General features: G+C 40.7%; 1 protein-coding gene across 1 annotated transcript in view; it reads right to left on the bottom strand.

Moving 5' to 3' along the window:
• The window catches only part of MYO3A (myosin IIIA), a 129,063-nt gene that overhangs the window by 56,369 nt on the left and 57,038 nt on the right, over positions 1 to 15,656 (bottom strand). Inside the window, exons 10-13 of the mRNA XM_085318306.1 lie at positions 6,256 to 6,355; positions 3,807 to 3,923; positions 222 to 326; positions 50 to 133 (exon numbers count right to left, since the gene is read on the bottom strand). Coding sequence (XP_085174432.1) covers positions 50 to 133; positions 222 to 326; positions 3,807 to 3,923; positions 6,256 to 6,355 — 406 coding nt within the window. The remainder of the gene's footprint in view (positions 1 to 49; positions 134 to 221; positions 327 to 3,806; positions 3,924 to 6,255; positions 6,356 to 15,656) is intronic.

The raw sequence follows: 15,656 nt of genomic DNA on the forward strand, positions 1-15,656 counted from the left end.
TAGGCCTCAGATATCAAAGCCTCACAGGCACATCCCCTTTGGAACATACCTTGCCCAGGACAGTGAGCTGCTGAACCAGAAGATGGGCACTTTGCGTCTTGCCAGCTCCACTTTCTCCAGAAATAACGATACACTGTAGAGGACAAGAACATGAGTCTGAGCTCATTGCATCACTGCATATCTCTCAGCCTAGCAAAAGGTGTATGACACTTGATCTTTACCTGATCTGAGTTGTATGTCACCATGGACTGATATCCTATATCAGCAACAGCAAAAATATGAGGAGGGTTGGCAGTGCGCTTGGCTCCAATGTAGAGTTTGGAATGCTAAATGTAAGAAAAATGAAATATTACCTGCATCCTCATCACATCTCCTTTTGCACTATTTCCTCAGATGCTCTATTTTGCAGTTAGTGCACAGCATGCCTAGCTTGCCAGCAGTGATACTTTCCATTTGAGTGTGCCGTTACTGAACTAACTACGCCATGGATGTGTATGCATTTAGTACTAGAAGAACTACTAAAGAAGGGTAAGCACAATTTTGTATCATGTCAACCCTGCCAATGCTATGAAACTCAAAAAAGTTATCAAAGATAAAGCACCTGCTTATGCTTTCATTCTATTTGCCCTTCATATCCTCACAGTATTTTTGAACGATATTGATGGCAAAACTTAGAGAAGATCTTTTCTGCAGCCACAGTAACTGCTAATAAATAATGGCAAATTTAATATAACCCAAGCTTCACATCTGCCACCTTTTGTAGACCGGGGGGCAACTTCACAGAAGTTTAAGTTTTATAGTGTTGCTTTTGTGAACTATCTAATCAGATCAATAGCTATGGTTTCCCTAGCTCTCAGGATGAAGTCCCTCTAGCTCCCACTTTGGTCATTAGTCTCAGTGCAGAAGCTCTCCACGGGAAGTGGAGGAGGAATGCTTCCTCTCTCCCCCAGGCCATGCAGCCATGTAGAGCCATGTTATTGAGACTGCACAAGAATGGTCTGTGTGGCCTGGCATCTTCCTATTGGGGAAGGACATACTATTTTATCCAGTGTGACCACATCTCAGCTAGCAACCTTTACAAAGAGATTCTTCAGAGAAAGCCTCTCTGCTGTACACAGAAGATACACAAGTGACCCTATTCTGAGTGGAAGAATGGCATCCATTTTGCTATTTTAAGACTCCCACCAGCCATAAGACAGGATAATCTGCACAAGTCTCTTGTCATTTCAGAATAACACATCACGGAGGACAAAATAAATACTCTTCTTCCTTAAAGGTCTCTCTTCAGTATATAACTTTTTTTTTTTCTTTTCTTTTTTTTTTTTTTTTTTTGTAAACACTGATGTAAATCAGTGACAACTCTATTTCAGTCACCTGTAAAACTAGGGTAAACACAATAATCAAGTCCTCTTTCAGATGCACTGTATGTTAGCATAAAACTCGTTAGTAGACAATATGACCAACATTTTGGGGGGTGTATGATGGACTTCGCTGGTATTTTTTACATAAGTAGGAGCATTTATGAGTATTTAACACTTTATGTGAGTAAGATACACCTGTATAAATGTATCGATATCACAGAATCACAGAATGGTTGAGGACAGAAGGGACCTCTGGAGATCATTTAGTCTAACCCCCCCCACTCGAGCAAGGTCACTTAGAGCACACTGCCCAGGATTCTGTCCAGACTGCTTTTGAACATCCCCAAAGAAGGAGATGCCACAACCTCTCTGGACAACCTGTTCCAGTGCTCTGTCACCCTCACACTAAAGAAGTTTTTCCTTATGCTCAGATGGAACTGCCTGTGTTTCAGTTTGTGCCCATTGCTTCTCATCCTATCCCTGAGCACCACTGAAATGAGTCTGGCCCCATCCTCTTGACACCCTCCCTTAAGGTATTTATAGACACTGATAAAATCCCCCCCTCAGTCTTCTCTTGTCCAGGCTAAAGAGGCCCAGCTCTTGCAGCCTTTTCACATAAGGCAGATGCTTCAGTCATCTGATCACCTTCATAGCCCTATGCTGGACTCTCTCCAATAGCTTCATGTCTCTCTTGTGCCGGCAAGCCCAGAACTGGACACAGTACTCCAGATGTGGCCTCACCAGGGCTGAGTAGAGGGGGAGGATCATCTCCCTCGTCCTGCTGGCAACACTCTTCCTAATGCATTCCAGGATGCCATTGGCCTTCTTGGTTACAAGGGCACATTGCTGGCTCACAGTTAACTTGTCACCCACCAGCACTCCCAGGTCCTTCTCTGCAGAGCTGCTTTCCAGCATGTCAGCCTCAGCCTGTACTGCTGAATGGGGTTATTTATTTCCAGGTACAGGACTCGGCACTTGCCCTTGTTGAACCTCATGAGGTTCCTCTCTGCCCAAGGTTCCTCTCCTCCAAGGAAGTTTCTCTCCAACCTGTCCAGATCTCTCTGAATGGCAGCACAGCTCTCTGGTGTATCAGCCACTCCTCTCACTTTTGTGTCATCAGCAAACTTGCTGAGGATGTACTCTGTCCCTTCATCCAGGTCTAAGATGAATAAGTTGAACAAGACTGGCCCCACTACTGATCCCTGGGGAACACCCTTAGCTACAGGCCTCAAACTAGACTCTGTGCCACTGAACACAACCCTCTGAGCTCTGCCATTCAGCCAGTTGTCAATCTACCTCACTGTCTACTCATCTACCCTGCACTTCCTGAGCTTACCTATGAGGGTATTATGGGAGACAGTGTCAAAAGCCTCACTGAAGTCGAGATAAGCAATATCCACTGCTCCCTGCTCATCTACCTAGCCAGCCATTCAGATTGGTTAAGCATGATTTCCCCTTGGTGAATCCATGCTGACTACACCTGATCACCTTATTTTCCTCCACATGCTTAGAGATAACATCCAGGATGAGCTGTTCTATCGCCTTTCCAGTTATGGAGGTGAGGACTGGCCTGTAATTTCCTGGGTCTTCTTCCTGCCCTTTTTGAAGACTGGAGTGACATGAGCTTTCTTCCAGTCCTCAGGCACCTCTCCTGTTCTCCAGGACCTTTCAAAGATGATGGAGAGCGGCCTAGCAATAACATCTGTCAGCTCCCTCAGCACTCATAGATGCATTCCATTGGGGCCCACATATTTGTGGATGTCAGGTTTGCATAAATGATCTCTAACTTGATCTTCTTTGACCAAGGGAAATTCTTCCTTTCTCCAGACTTCCTATTTTCTCTCCAGGGTCTGGGATTGCTGAGGGCTGGCCTTAGCAGTAAAGAATGAAGCAAAGAAGGCATTCAGTAACTCTGCCTTCTCTGTATCCTTCATCAGCAGGGCACCCACCCTATCCAGCAGCGGGCTCACATTTTCCCTGTCTTCCACGTGCACATGCTACTTCTGAACTAGTTGCTCTTGGCTTGCTTTACACTTAGTGAGTTTCTAGTCAACATAGCTCATGAAGTTTAGGTGCAGTTTATTTTGTCCTACATCAAAGATGAAACCTGGTAGATCAATGACCTCAGAGTTCTTTTTTTCAATCTATTAATTATAATGATGACTAGCTCAGATGTAGCTATCTAAACTTGAGACATGATGTAGACATGTTCTACACTATAGATATAAAGGCATCTGGGGTGCCTCATTTTTAGGCTGAAATTCAGCACATAAGGATGTATGTCAGCGTGTTACAGAAGGGGCAATCGTATCAGTAATTCTGTTATTCAGAATAAATGCAAATAAATCCTCAAGAACAATATTACTTTATATTTAACATGCATGTTCGTATTTTACTGGAAATTAGTATGAGTGGAAGAAGAGAACCAAACCTAGACTTTCACACCTGTGAAGAATAGATGTCTATGTTCCGAAATGGATTGACAGCAATGAGGATGTCCCCTACGTATGTGTAGATCTGATCCTTGGCATAACCCTTCTGCAGCTGCTCCGTTACTGTATTCTGATGGAGAAAGAATAGGAATATTATTTCTCAGGAAAGAAGAATATTACGAAAATGTATAAAACAGAAGACTGAGAGGGAGAGAGAGGGAAGATATTAATGGTCAGGAATACATACCATCTGGATCACGAGTGAGTGCTACTGTCAGACTGGCATTCATAATTTCCTGTGTCCAGACTGATGCTGAACAATACATATTTAGAAATGTCCAAGTGGCTACAGAAACATTAACTAATAAGTAGTGTTTAATTCAACCAATCAAAGGTTTTCATGAGATAGCCCTGTCTTAAATTCTAACTCTATAGCTTCATGTAACTCATCAGGCACGTGTTATATACTTAAATTCCTATCTGCCATTGCAGCTTCTCTAAGGTTACTGTCAGTTATTTCAAATCAAAGATGTTCTACTGTTTGGAGTCTATCACTGTAAATAGATAAATATGTTCCTACATTGAAAATATTAACATTTAGTCTCTGTTGTGACTGTTCTTTGATGCTGCAAATCAAATCTCCCTAAAACAATGAAGAAGAGGGGCCCACTACTGGCATGCCCAATTTCTTGATGTACTTTTCCTCAACCACTTCTATATATAGAGCTGGGGTGAAATTGCCTGTTAAGCTTTCCAGTCAAAAACAGGCAATAGCTCTGGCTGATGAAATTCAGAGCAGCCTTTAGACTGTTCTGAGTTACATATGAAAATGCTTAGGCCTTATTTCCATTGGAGCAGAACCACAAGCAACAGAGGAATACAATAAGAATGGTTTTCTCTCCACCTCCATCTGCTCACAGTGATGTGCACTACATTTTGCTTAATGCAGTTGGGACCTGAATCATCAGAAGCTGAAAAAGTTGCATTACTTTCATAGGAAAATGTAACAATGAAGTTTTAAGCTTTCTACTGACTTGATAAAATTGATAAATTTTGGTTTTGAAACATACCTTGCTTTAGGTCATGACAAGATTCACATTAACAAATTTTTGTTAGGGGAAGGTCTGCCATTTTAAAATGTTTTTTTGCACCTATAGCCAAAACCCTGGAAGGCCTCCTGCTTTGCTCTTCTGGTGAGGCTACTTAAACTGAAAGATTTTGAATGAGGGAGACACTTTTAAGAAGCTGCCACTTATACGTGACGAGGGTTATAAACCCTGGAGGTTTGGATTTACAAGGATACATGAGGAATGGATTTCCAAAAATATCACATAGTCAAATGATGCCTTGAGGTGGCAGGCTTCCTGAGGACTTTCCTGAGAATACTCCACCTCTAAGGAGATGGGATATACTTCAGACTTGTCTTGTTTTCTAGCTTATCTTTATCTCAGCATGTTTACATGCTTCATGGCAGAAGATAAAAGCCAGCACAGCTAGTATATGGCTATTCCTAATATAAAAAAATGCTTAAATCTGATCCTTGTGTAGATGAAAAGTCTAGATTAATTCAGCTACTATTAATGAAAAATTAAACTACTTGGAAGACAGAAAGTGCTCTGAGGGCTGTTAGTATTATGCAATTTTCTAGGTCAAGAGCCACATTTAGTGTTCTGGACTGGCAAAGATGCAATACATCAGAAAATTTTTACAGATAGAAAATGAGAATTATAGTCTGTACCAGTCCATGGACAGCTCAGTAAAGGAAGGATGACAGATACTTGCAACCACTGATGGCCTGTAAGACCTGCAGATGAATTGCCATATCCTAATTCTTCTTTCTGCTTTTGAAGCATAAATCTATAACCACAGCAGACTTCCCTCCTCCTCCATGCATTTCTCCTGCACACAGTGGACTCCTTTTCAGACCTGGACAAACCAGTCAGATTTGTATCCAAATTTTTGTTATCAACAGAAGGCATTGCTAGGGCACAAGCCTCAACTGACATAAACTGATCTCAACGGATTTCCGCACCAAAGTCAGAGAGAACTCAAACACTAAGGTTATGGGAAGCTAATTCAGGACAATTCTAGATGTCCAAGCAAAATGTGAGAAGGTGCTTGTTCTTGAAGCTGGACCAATATCAAGTTAATAGATCATCGCCAACTAGATATTTAGCTGCAATAAAATCTTGTGGTATAGATTCAGTTAAACAAATGATGCGGTAACACTGCACAGTCTGAAGCTTTAACTGTGGAGGATGTTTTAGTATTGAGTTGAAATCATTCTAGACACAGCAAATCTCATGTACAAAGTTTGCTATAAACTAGTAAAATGCCATTGTACACTTACATAATAAAAATGCAGCAACATAGCTGAACTTCAAAATCAACAGCCCACCAATGTATTTTAATACCTGATCCCCCCAGTCTTCAGGAAAACTTGAAAAATTCAAGTTTCTTACCTCATCCAGTACTTCCAAGGTTGCTAAATCATCTACCTCTTCTTGGTTTGAAACTAGTGACTTACTGTAGTTCCCTTTCTTTGTATGAATACGTTCAAATCTATAAAAGAAAGACACACAACTTCTTGATGTAAGAAAACCCAGAGTAGATCTTACATCTGTAAAAATCTTTAAAGCAATTCAGTCAAAACATTCCAGTTTTCTGTTGTTCCAAATTCAAACACATGAATGTTTGAATAACAGGACAAGATAAAATATTTTAATGTGGTATATCTGGATTGACCATTGAAAATGCAGTCTGATCCCACATCTGATACCATAAAGAAATTTTTCATTGCATAGACTCCTGCATGATCACATACCTGCAACAGCTGCAGGACAGGAGGTATGTGATATAGGGGAAAAAAGACAATAGTTATAAAGCATAGAACAGTGAAACTCTGGTAGTGGCCGAGAAAAAGAAAAATGACTACAGTCAACATTCTGGATAGGCCAAAACTAGGAGTGGAACAGTATGGCAAGAATGATGTTGACAAAGTATTCAGGATGGAAAGTAGATCAGTAAGGACAATACTCTAAAGCCTGTCTGAGATGGTCACACTGCAGTTAAGTGCTACAGAACCACTACAGTATGTAAAATACAGACTGAGTATGAAGAATTTACTTGAATTCTACAAGAAAATGTACAAAGCAAGAAAACATTTCAAAACTAAATCTTTTGTTATGCTGAAACATCTATAAAGTTTGACTTAAAGTGAACTTTTCTTGTTTTCTTTTAATCCAACAAAAGAATCTTATGTAGTCTTATCAAAATTGGCAGGAAAATTCCCTTAAAATTGGATTATTCCCTATCCATAAGAAAAGGCATTGCTAAGAAAGTGAAAAGAATAGCAAAGTCAAGATTTATAATTCATGTTACTTATACTCGCTTTAAGAGATGAAGGAAAATTGGAAGACTAACATCAGCCTTCACAGACTAAACCAAGCTGTGATATGTAGTAAAACATAAGCACAGAAACATTACTATGTAAATCAAACCTCCCGACATGACTTTGCCCCACTGGATACTGTATATAGGAAGGCAGCTCTCAAACACAAATGGAGTGTGTAATTTGGTAAACTGAAACAGTAGTGAGACTGTGGTGTGTGAGAAACAATCTCTTTTTACTTTGACTCCAGGCAGGAAAAAGTCTTTATTTAATTTTGACATTTGTATATGAGGCAAGAGTTAAAGCAGACAGGTGTTTTCTATCCAGGCAAGACCTTTAACATACAGTGAACACAGGACAGGAGAAAAAGGGCAGTCACACCAAGATGCAAAGCTGGAATGAATAATCATCACACTGACAGGCAAGGTAACAGCTTCCTGAACCCTCATGGTAAGGTTTACTACAGGTGTTAATGAGTTGTACCTCATTCACTAACACCAACCATTTCACGGGTGCTGGTTCAGTTCACTGATGCAGGTGCAGAAAGGTAAGCAGGCACCCACTTAGCAACCGTAAGTGGTTCCCAGGACTGCACTCGGGCTGGAAATGATGCCCTCCCAAATTATGAGTACGATCAAGATCAGAATGATGGAAGTGCAGGCACAGGTGCACTTAATATAGCACTTCTTGCAACCTCTCCAGGCTATAATGATCATTCCTTGAAGATGAGAGAACGACTCGTCTTCAGTCTGGTGCCAGTAATAGAGCAGTTTCTTCCTCCTTTAGGCTGCTGCCAGGTACCATTAGAGTCTTTCCATTGTCCATAGTGTGAAGCCTCCAGGTACCTCTGGAGGGCCAAACCCACCACAGCTGACTAATTCTGCAACCTTAACTTCAAATCATGAACAGGTAAGACAACACTGCTCCATGCTCTTGTGCCAACAGCCCAGCCCAGCACTCAGTGCGGCAGCTAAGGATGTTCAATGAAAAATGTTGTGCCAGAGGGTCTGCATTCCCCCAGTGGAAGGGATCAAGTCTTGCCAGTTTTACCCCCAGATATTTTGCAGACCACTCTCAAACACTCGATCAATCATTGTGACCCTGGAGCTGCACGGGAAAGCAATTAGTTTTTAAGTATTGTCTTTCCTTCAGTATTTAATACAAGACAAAAAGCTGGTTGTAGGTTCAGTGGTAAGGATGATGGTGAGGCTGTGACAGAAATAAAAAGTAGTTGGAAGACTATGTAGTACAGCACTAGAGCTTTGTCACCGTCTTGTAACACAGAGCATGAACACGTGGGCTTATTTCCATAAGAACAATGCTTACAGACAAGGAAATAATTAGGAAGTAAGGTCTGTACATCTGTGTGAATAGAGGCTGCCTTTGCTCCAACAAATCCATAACTGGGTTGTGAATCGGTACGTGTTTAAATATGCTCAAGCAGAAAACATGCAGGAATACAGAGAAGTAGCATCCAGAGAGATAGGTCTGATGTAAAGCAATTAAAGCAATTAAACTTCTCCTATGTCCGAACCTTTTTTTTTTTTTTTTTGGAATTCATTCTCTTTCCTTTAGAACCCATTTGTACTGCAAGAGCTGACCTGGTAGAACTGTATCCTTGCAATAACACTGTGAGACAATGTTGGTTTTATGTACCCTCAGATTGTATTAAATAGCATTTGGTAATATTAAGATTTAAATTAACTCTTCAGCCTTGTGTGGTCTGCTGCTTCTTGATTTGCATTTAGAGCTAAAGGATGTTTTACTGCATGCAAAACAGAGTTGCAGACAAAATCCTGATCCCTACACAGAAATCTCTCCCCTTTACAACCCATATTTCTATTTATACCTCCATCCTTTTTAATAGGTTCTCTTCAAAATTTAGATTTGGACAGTTGAAACAACTTCTTTTTTGTTCCTGCATGAAGGTCATTTTGTGTCAGAGAATGCATCAATATCAGTGTGACTTTGAGAAAGACCTATTGACATGGACAGGAGGAAAAGACAGGGGAAGTGCGGTACTGTTTTAAGCTCTGCTGTTCTATTTGCCTAAGGAAGTCCTAAAACAAGACATCTGTCAAGTCACATTTTCTGTTTCTGGTGAAACTGTCACACAGCAAATATATATATTTTTTAAATCTTCTGCATCAGTGAGAGAGTGATATTTCCCAAGATTTGTTTCAACTACCATTTTTCATTTAACGTAGAAGGTTAACAACTGCTCTGCAGAAAGGGAGGGGAAAACACCAGTCACGGAGACTTTTTCTTTTTGAACATTTTCTCCCCCCCCCCCCCTTTAAGAAAATGATCTCTATGCCAGAGAAGTTTAATTACATAAAATTGATTCTCATGTAATCCTGTTCAGCTGACGTTATGAGAACAATAGTACTTGTTAAACCAGATTATATTCTATGTTTCCAGAGAACAGCAGAGTCAGATTTGCAGAACACACAATATTTTTCTGCTTTTCTGTCAAAGGGCACAGACCCCTCAAGGGCAGTTATACTGCTTCACTTGCTAAAATTCCAACCACTAAAATAACCCCACACATCGGTGCTATTGACATCAATGCTGAAATTTCATTATCATCATGCACATGGACATTGTGAACTGAAATAACTATGTCCTTTGTTTTGTTCAGAAATTATTTGTTGGAGGAATTAAATCCTACAGCCATGTTCAACAAGCAATTCAAGCAGCTAATGGCCAGATATATCAATGCAGTATGGGCTAAAAAAATGAGTCAAAGCAGCATTTTCTTTGTATCCCCCTGCACATCACTCCCCCTCATCCTTATCTTTCAAGATTCAGTTAAATCAAAATGAGGCAACTGCAGCTTTTTCTTCTTCAAATTGTCAGAATGTATTTGAAAGATTTCTGATAGTTCCAAAAATACCATGAAAAAGGAAGTGTGACTCATGATGCCCTGTTGAACTCTCTGCCAAAACTGGTTTGAGAATCATCTACAGACTAAGAAGTGACAAGAAAAGGGCTGGCCTTAGTCTAGTGGTAAAGATGACATTAAAAAAAATCAAGTTTTTTTTGTAACTTGAAGGTGGGAACAGACACAGCCCTCCCAGCTGTTACAAATGTCATTGTAAGTGATGAACAGAAAAGAAGTAATGTAGTGAAACCTGTACTGGATCGGCCATTGCTGTTGACTCATTTTTTCTGAAGGCTGTACACAGCAATCTTAATTCACCTTTAAAAACTAAATTCCACCTGAAATAGAGGATGAATGTTGAAACACGCTGAAATAAAACCCTAGTAATGTATTTATGTAAAATCTGTGCCTGAACTTGATGAAATGTATTGAGAGACTCCAGCTATGTCTGCACAATGTTTTCCAGACAGAGCTGTGCTCACTCTGTGTTTAAGAGATTTCACAGCATGAGCTCCAGTTTGATGGAGCTGTGCTCAAGCTTAATGTAAGCAATCTTGTTGAGAGCACAGTGCTGCCAAATAGAGCCACAGAGCTTTCAGTTTGGGGGTGGCCCTTATCTGGCCAGTTGGGTCATGTGTTGCTCAGTACAGTCTGTTTGCCAGTCTGTGCTGGTGTACCATGTTCTGCAAAAAGGCAAACTACTGGTGCCTTATAATACACTCAAGAAATGGTTGTATTCCTGACAAATCTCAGGGAAAAATATGTGTTTTTAACTGAGCAAACAGAATATCTCTAAAAGGACTCTTTGGGATTGGTTCTTTACTGCCCTCATGAGTCATGACCATACTCCAAGTTCAGCATCATACTGAGAAGAGTGTGGGGAAGCTCCTAAAGTAAGTGATGCCCCAAGGCATCCTGCCTGTAGGCTAAATCAGTTGCTCAGTAAGTTGACTGATGCTACTGTAAAACAGCAGTGGAAGATTTCCTCCCAGAAGGTCTTGGAAAGAAACTGGAACCATATTCCTACCCTGCTAAAGAGGTGTGTATATGCTAGGAGCATGTGATTTTGGAGACCTACTTACTCTGAGGTCTGTGTTGCCAAATATTCCACATTTGCTTCTAAATCCCAAGAGCTGTTTGCAGCATAGCCATCCTACATAGGAGTGTCCTCAAAGCAGGAATTCCTTCTCCTTGTTGGTATAATAAAGCTCACATTGAGTTACAAGATAGAGGAAGAAGTGGCTTGAAGTGTGTAAGGACTAGCCTGGAACTCCAACATCTCAAATTTAATTCCTTGCTTTGCTACAAATTTCATATGCTGACCCTGACCAAGTCAGCACGGTGACTCTGTGAGCTTATTTACTCTGCTGCTCTTACTGCCTTTGTCAAGCTAATGTAGTGATCTCCTACTCTACACTACAGCCTGCTCTGCACAGCTTAGCTGGAGGGACTGCTATCAGCTGATTTCAACTGCAGGATGAGTCAGAGAGAGAGAGACAGAGAAACAGAGAGAGGGAGAGAACATCCAGAAAACAAGCCATACAAGTCTGGCCTGTAAATCAAGAAAAGCCACGGAAGGCAACTGTAATTTTCTCCCTGCTTTTAATACTGGTGAATAAATTGACAACCACTATGAAGCATGTTGTACATGAGTTACTATGAACGTACCTCCCTGATGTTTCCAAATAGTTAAATTGAGTAGCTGTTCAACACCTTACCACTAGACTTCAGTGCTATGCCTACATGGTCAGTGCAGGACAAACTCTTAGTAGGGTAATTCAACTCACCCAGAAGTTCTTGCTCTGAATCACTTTGAAGCAGAATGGGTCTCTTTCCTATATTTATTTAGAGGGCTTATAAAGATCAGCCTCTTAAATTGGGGACCAGAGTCACTTGCTGAAATCTAGGTGCATCAAATATCCTTCATGTATGCAGTTCATTCTGGAATGAGTCATAATTCCCAGGAAATACAATTGGTACTAATCATTGAGTATTTCTGCAGATATTATTGTAAGAGCAGTTAAGATTAGGACAGCTAAACAACTCAAGATAGAAGTGTTACAAGCCTGACTGTCAGGTGTAAATACGACAGTTCTGAAGGCCATTTCAAAGACAATTATTTCTGTTGGAAAGTAAAACTCTTTAACAATGCTATTTTATTCTCACTTGGCCTAGCAAGAAGTGTACTTTTAGAACAATCTTTGGGTATGCACTGCATCACTCATGGCTAAAAATTATTTTGATTATTAATTACAAATTTTAATAGCTGTAGTGAAATTTATAAGAGTCACATTATGTGATTCAGGGATTAGCTGAAAAGGAGGGGGAAAATAAGCTGTGTCAAAAGGTGAACTTCTATCTTAAATAAGGTTATTGCTTCTTCATGACAGAATTTTTCTTATATTTTTAATAAAGATCCCAGAATAAATGCCACCATCATGTTTTTTTGTGTCATAAGTACAAGAAGGAATTAGAATATTGTACATAAAGAGCTAGGTTGTCCTGAGGACTGGAGTAACAGATATGGGATGAAATTTATTTGCACAAAACCTTAAGATCATCCTACTATGATGTAATGGAAATTATTTTTTCTAAGAGTTGGTAGTTCATCAATTTGAAAAGACTAAGGAAAACAAGTATCAAGATGATTATGACTCACGAACCACTCTGAAAAGAGACATGCCATTTGGAGATGCTGTACACTGAAATAGGTTTTTCTTGCCATACTCATGATAAAGGCAATTTCTACTGAAGCAGGGCCCTAGTGGTAGAAATAACTCTACTCACAATTAATTAACAGTTCAGTGAGAAGTCAGACACTAAACAGCAAAGCCACAAGTTAAACACATTTAGCATGCATCACAGAAGCATAGAATAGTTGAGGTTGGAAGGCACCTCTGGAGATCATCTGGTCCAAACTCTCTGCAGGTTGCCCAGGACTATACCCAGTTGGGTTTTGAATATCTCCAAGAATGGAGACTTCACAACTTCTGTGAACAACCTTCTTCAGTGCTTGATCACAGATAAAGTACAAAAGTGCTTTGTCTGTTTAAACAGAATTTCTGGTATTTCAATTTGTGCCCATTTCCACTTGCGTTTCACTAGGCACCATTGAGAAGAGTTTGGCCACATTTCTTTATGCTCTCCCATCAGGTACTTATACAGATAGATAAGATGCCCTAGAGCCCTCTCTTCTCCAAGCTAAACAGTCCCAGCGCTCTCAACCTCTCCCCACTTGATAGATGCTTCAGTTCCTTAATTATCTTTGTGGCCCCTGGCTGAACTCACACCACTGTGTCCGTGCCTGTACTGTGGAGCTCAGAAGTGGACACAGCATGCCAGATGTGTCTCACTAGCACTAAGAGGGGAAGGAGCACCTCCCTCCACCTGCTGGCAAAACTTTGCCTATTGTAGTGCAGGAGGTTGTTGGCCTTCTTTGCAACAAGGATGCACTGCTGACTCATATTCAATTTGTTGTTCCCCAGCATCCCAGGGCCTTTTCTGCAAAGCTGCTTTCCAGCCAAGCAGCCTGCAGCCTGTACTGCAGCAGCGGGTTATTCCTCCCCACATGCAGAACTTGGTGCTTCTCTTTGTTGAACTTCACAAGATTCCTCTTGGCCCATTTCTCCAGCCTGTTGAGGCCCCTCTGACTGGCAGCACAAACAGCTGGTGTATCAAAGCACTCCTCCCACTTTTGTATCATCTGCCAACTTGCTGATGGTGCATTCTGTCCCACTGTCCAGGTCATTAACGAAGAGGTTAAGCAGTACTGGCCTCTGTACCAACTCCTGGGGTGTACCACTAGGAACTAGTCTTTAGCTGGACTTTGTGCCGCCAATCACAACCCCCTGAGCCCGGCAGTTTTCAATCTACCACACTTAACACTTTCCTAGTCCACATATTATCAGCTTATCTACAAGGATGTTATGGGAGACTGTCAAAAGCCTTACTAAAGTCAAAGTAAACAACATCCACTGCTCTCCCTCCCCTCATCCACCAAGTCAGTCATTCCATCATAGGAGGCTATGAGGTTGGTCAAGAACCATCTCCCCTTTGAAAATTCATGTGATTACTCCCAATCATCTTCCTGTCCTTCATATGTCTGGAAATAGTATCCAGGTTTAGGTACTCCATCACCTTCCCAGGAACCAAGATGAAGCTGACTACCCTGTAGCTCCTTGGATCATCCTTCTTGACCTCCTTGAAGATAGCAGGAGTGACATTTTCTCTCTTACAGTTCTCAGGGACTTCATTATATCTGGAGTTGGTCTACAACATATTGCAGTTTAAAGGTTTTATCAACTAAGCTGAGATCTCCCTAGTTACTCAAAAGGTTGGTGGGCTCTGTTTCTCTTCCTAGCTGTCTGGAAAGGATGCAACGTAATGATCTAAAACTAGGTTCCTCTTTGCTAGGATAGCAACAATAATGGGGAGCTTCAGAGGGCGCAGTGCAATGGCCTAATGCCTCAGTGACTCATAAGTGCTAGAAAATACCGTAAGAACAATGGTACTAAAGGGAGTGACTGTACAGTGGCTTCAAACTACAGCTAGACATTATATCACCCTTCCTGGACATACACAGGTGCTCAAAGACTGGATTTGAGGATACATCCAGCAAGCAAAAACACAAGTCCACAATCCCAACAATAGACTACTACTGTAGAACTCAACCAGAGCCAAGTCACACCTCAGCAAGCAGGTGAAGAGGGTGAAATGTGGATACAGCAATAGCGCATCCAGGAAGGCCCAGTAACCGGACTTCAGCTATTAACTTTCAGGTGTTCTACTCTTTTCTTTTGAAATACATTTTTTTTTAATTAAGAAGATAAAAATTGGAAGGGGGGATGGATAATGAGAAACCGATTGGATTTCTCTGGAACTTTCAACTTCAAGTCCACATTACCAAATTTCTTGAGTTTATAGGCTATGTCTACTTATACAGGACTACACACATAGTGGATTAGGAACTCCTCAGTGGAAGAAGGGATTTTTTCATCCCTTAAAATACCTGCCTCCCCAATGACAGCAAATAGGAGACCTAGGCCATTGAATTATGGATGAGAGAGAGCAAGAGCTACAGAACAGGAGGGAGATTTATAAGGACTTCTTCCAGTCCTTAGAAGTTCAGGAATTCCAAGATAGTGCCTTAACAAATCAGCATAAAAGTAGTTTCAAGCCAGGAGATTTTAACATGAGACTCTTCTAGGTGACTAATCATTACATAGCCTAGTTCAAAGTCTTGACCTTGAATAAGATTTGGTACTTCTTGAAGAAGATGGTACTTCTATACAGACTCCTGCTGCCAAAATTTGCTCTGTGCAGATTCATGGTCAGAAGATATGTAAGTTAGTTTTTGCAGATTCATGGTCAGAAGATACAAAAGTTAGTTTTTAAAGACTTAAAAAACAGAAGGACTACTGAATTAAAAGATGTTTGTATGATCTTTTTACAGCTCAACAGAAGAAAACCAAATGTCATTCTATAGTAACTTCCTTTATAGGCTTGGAATTCTAACTTCTATAGTGAAGCAATGCACTACTACAATTTTAGCTACAGGAAAATAATGACTGCTTTTCTTGCTTGTACAG

This window comes from Rhea americana, unplaced genomic scaffold (assembly GCF_003343005.1).
Source record: "Rhea americana isolate MKP2758 unplaced genomic scaffold, rheAme1 scaffold_53, whole genome shotgun sequence".
Taxonomy (NCBI): domain Eukaryota; kingdom Metazoa; phylum Chordata; class Aves; order Rheiformes; family Rheidae; genus Rhea; species Rhea americana.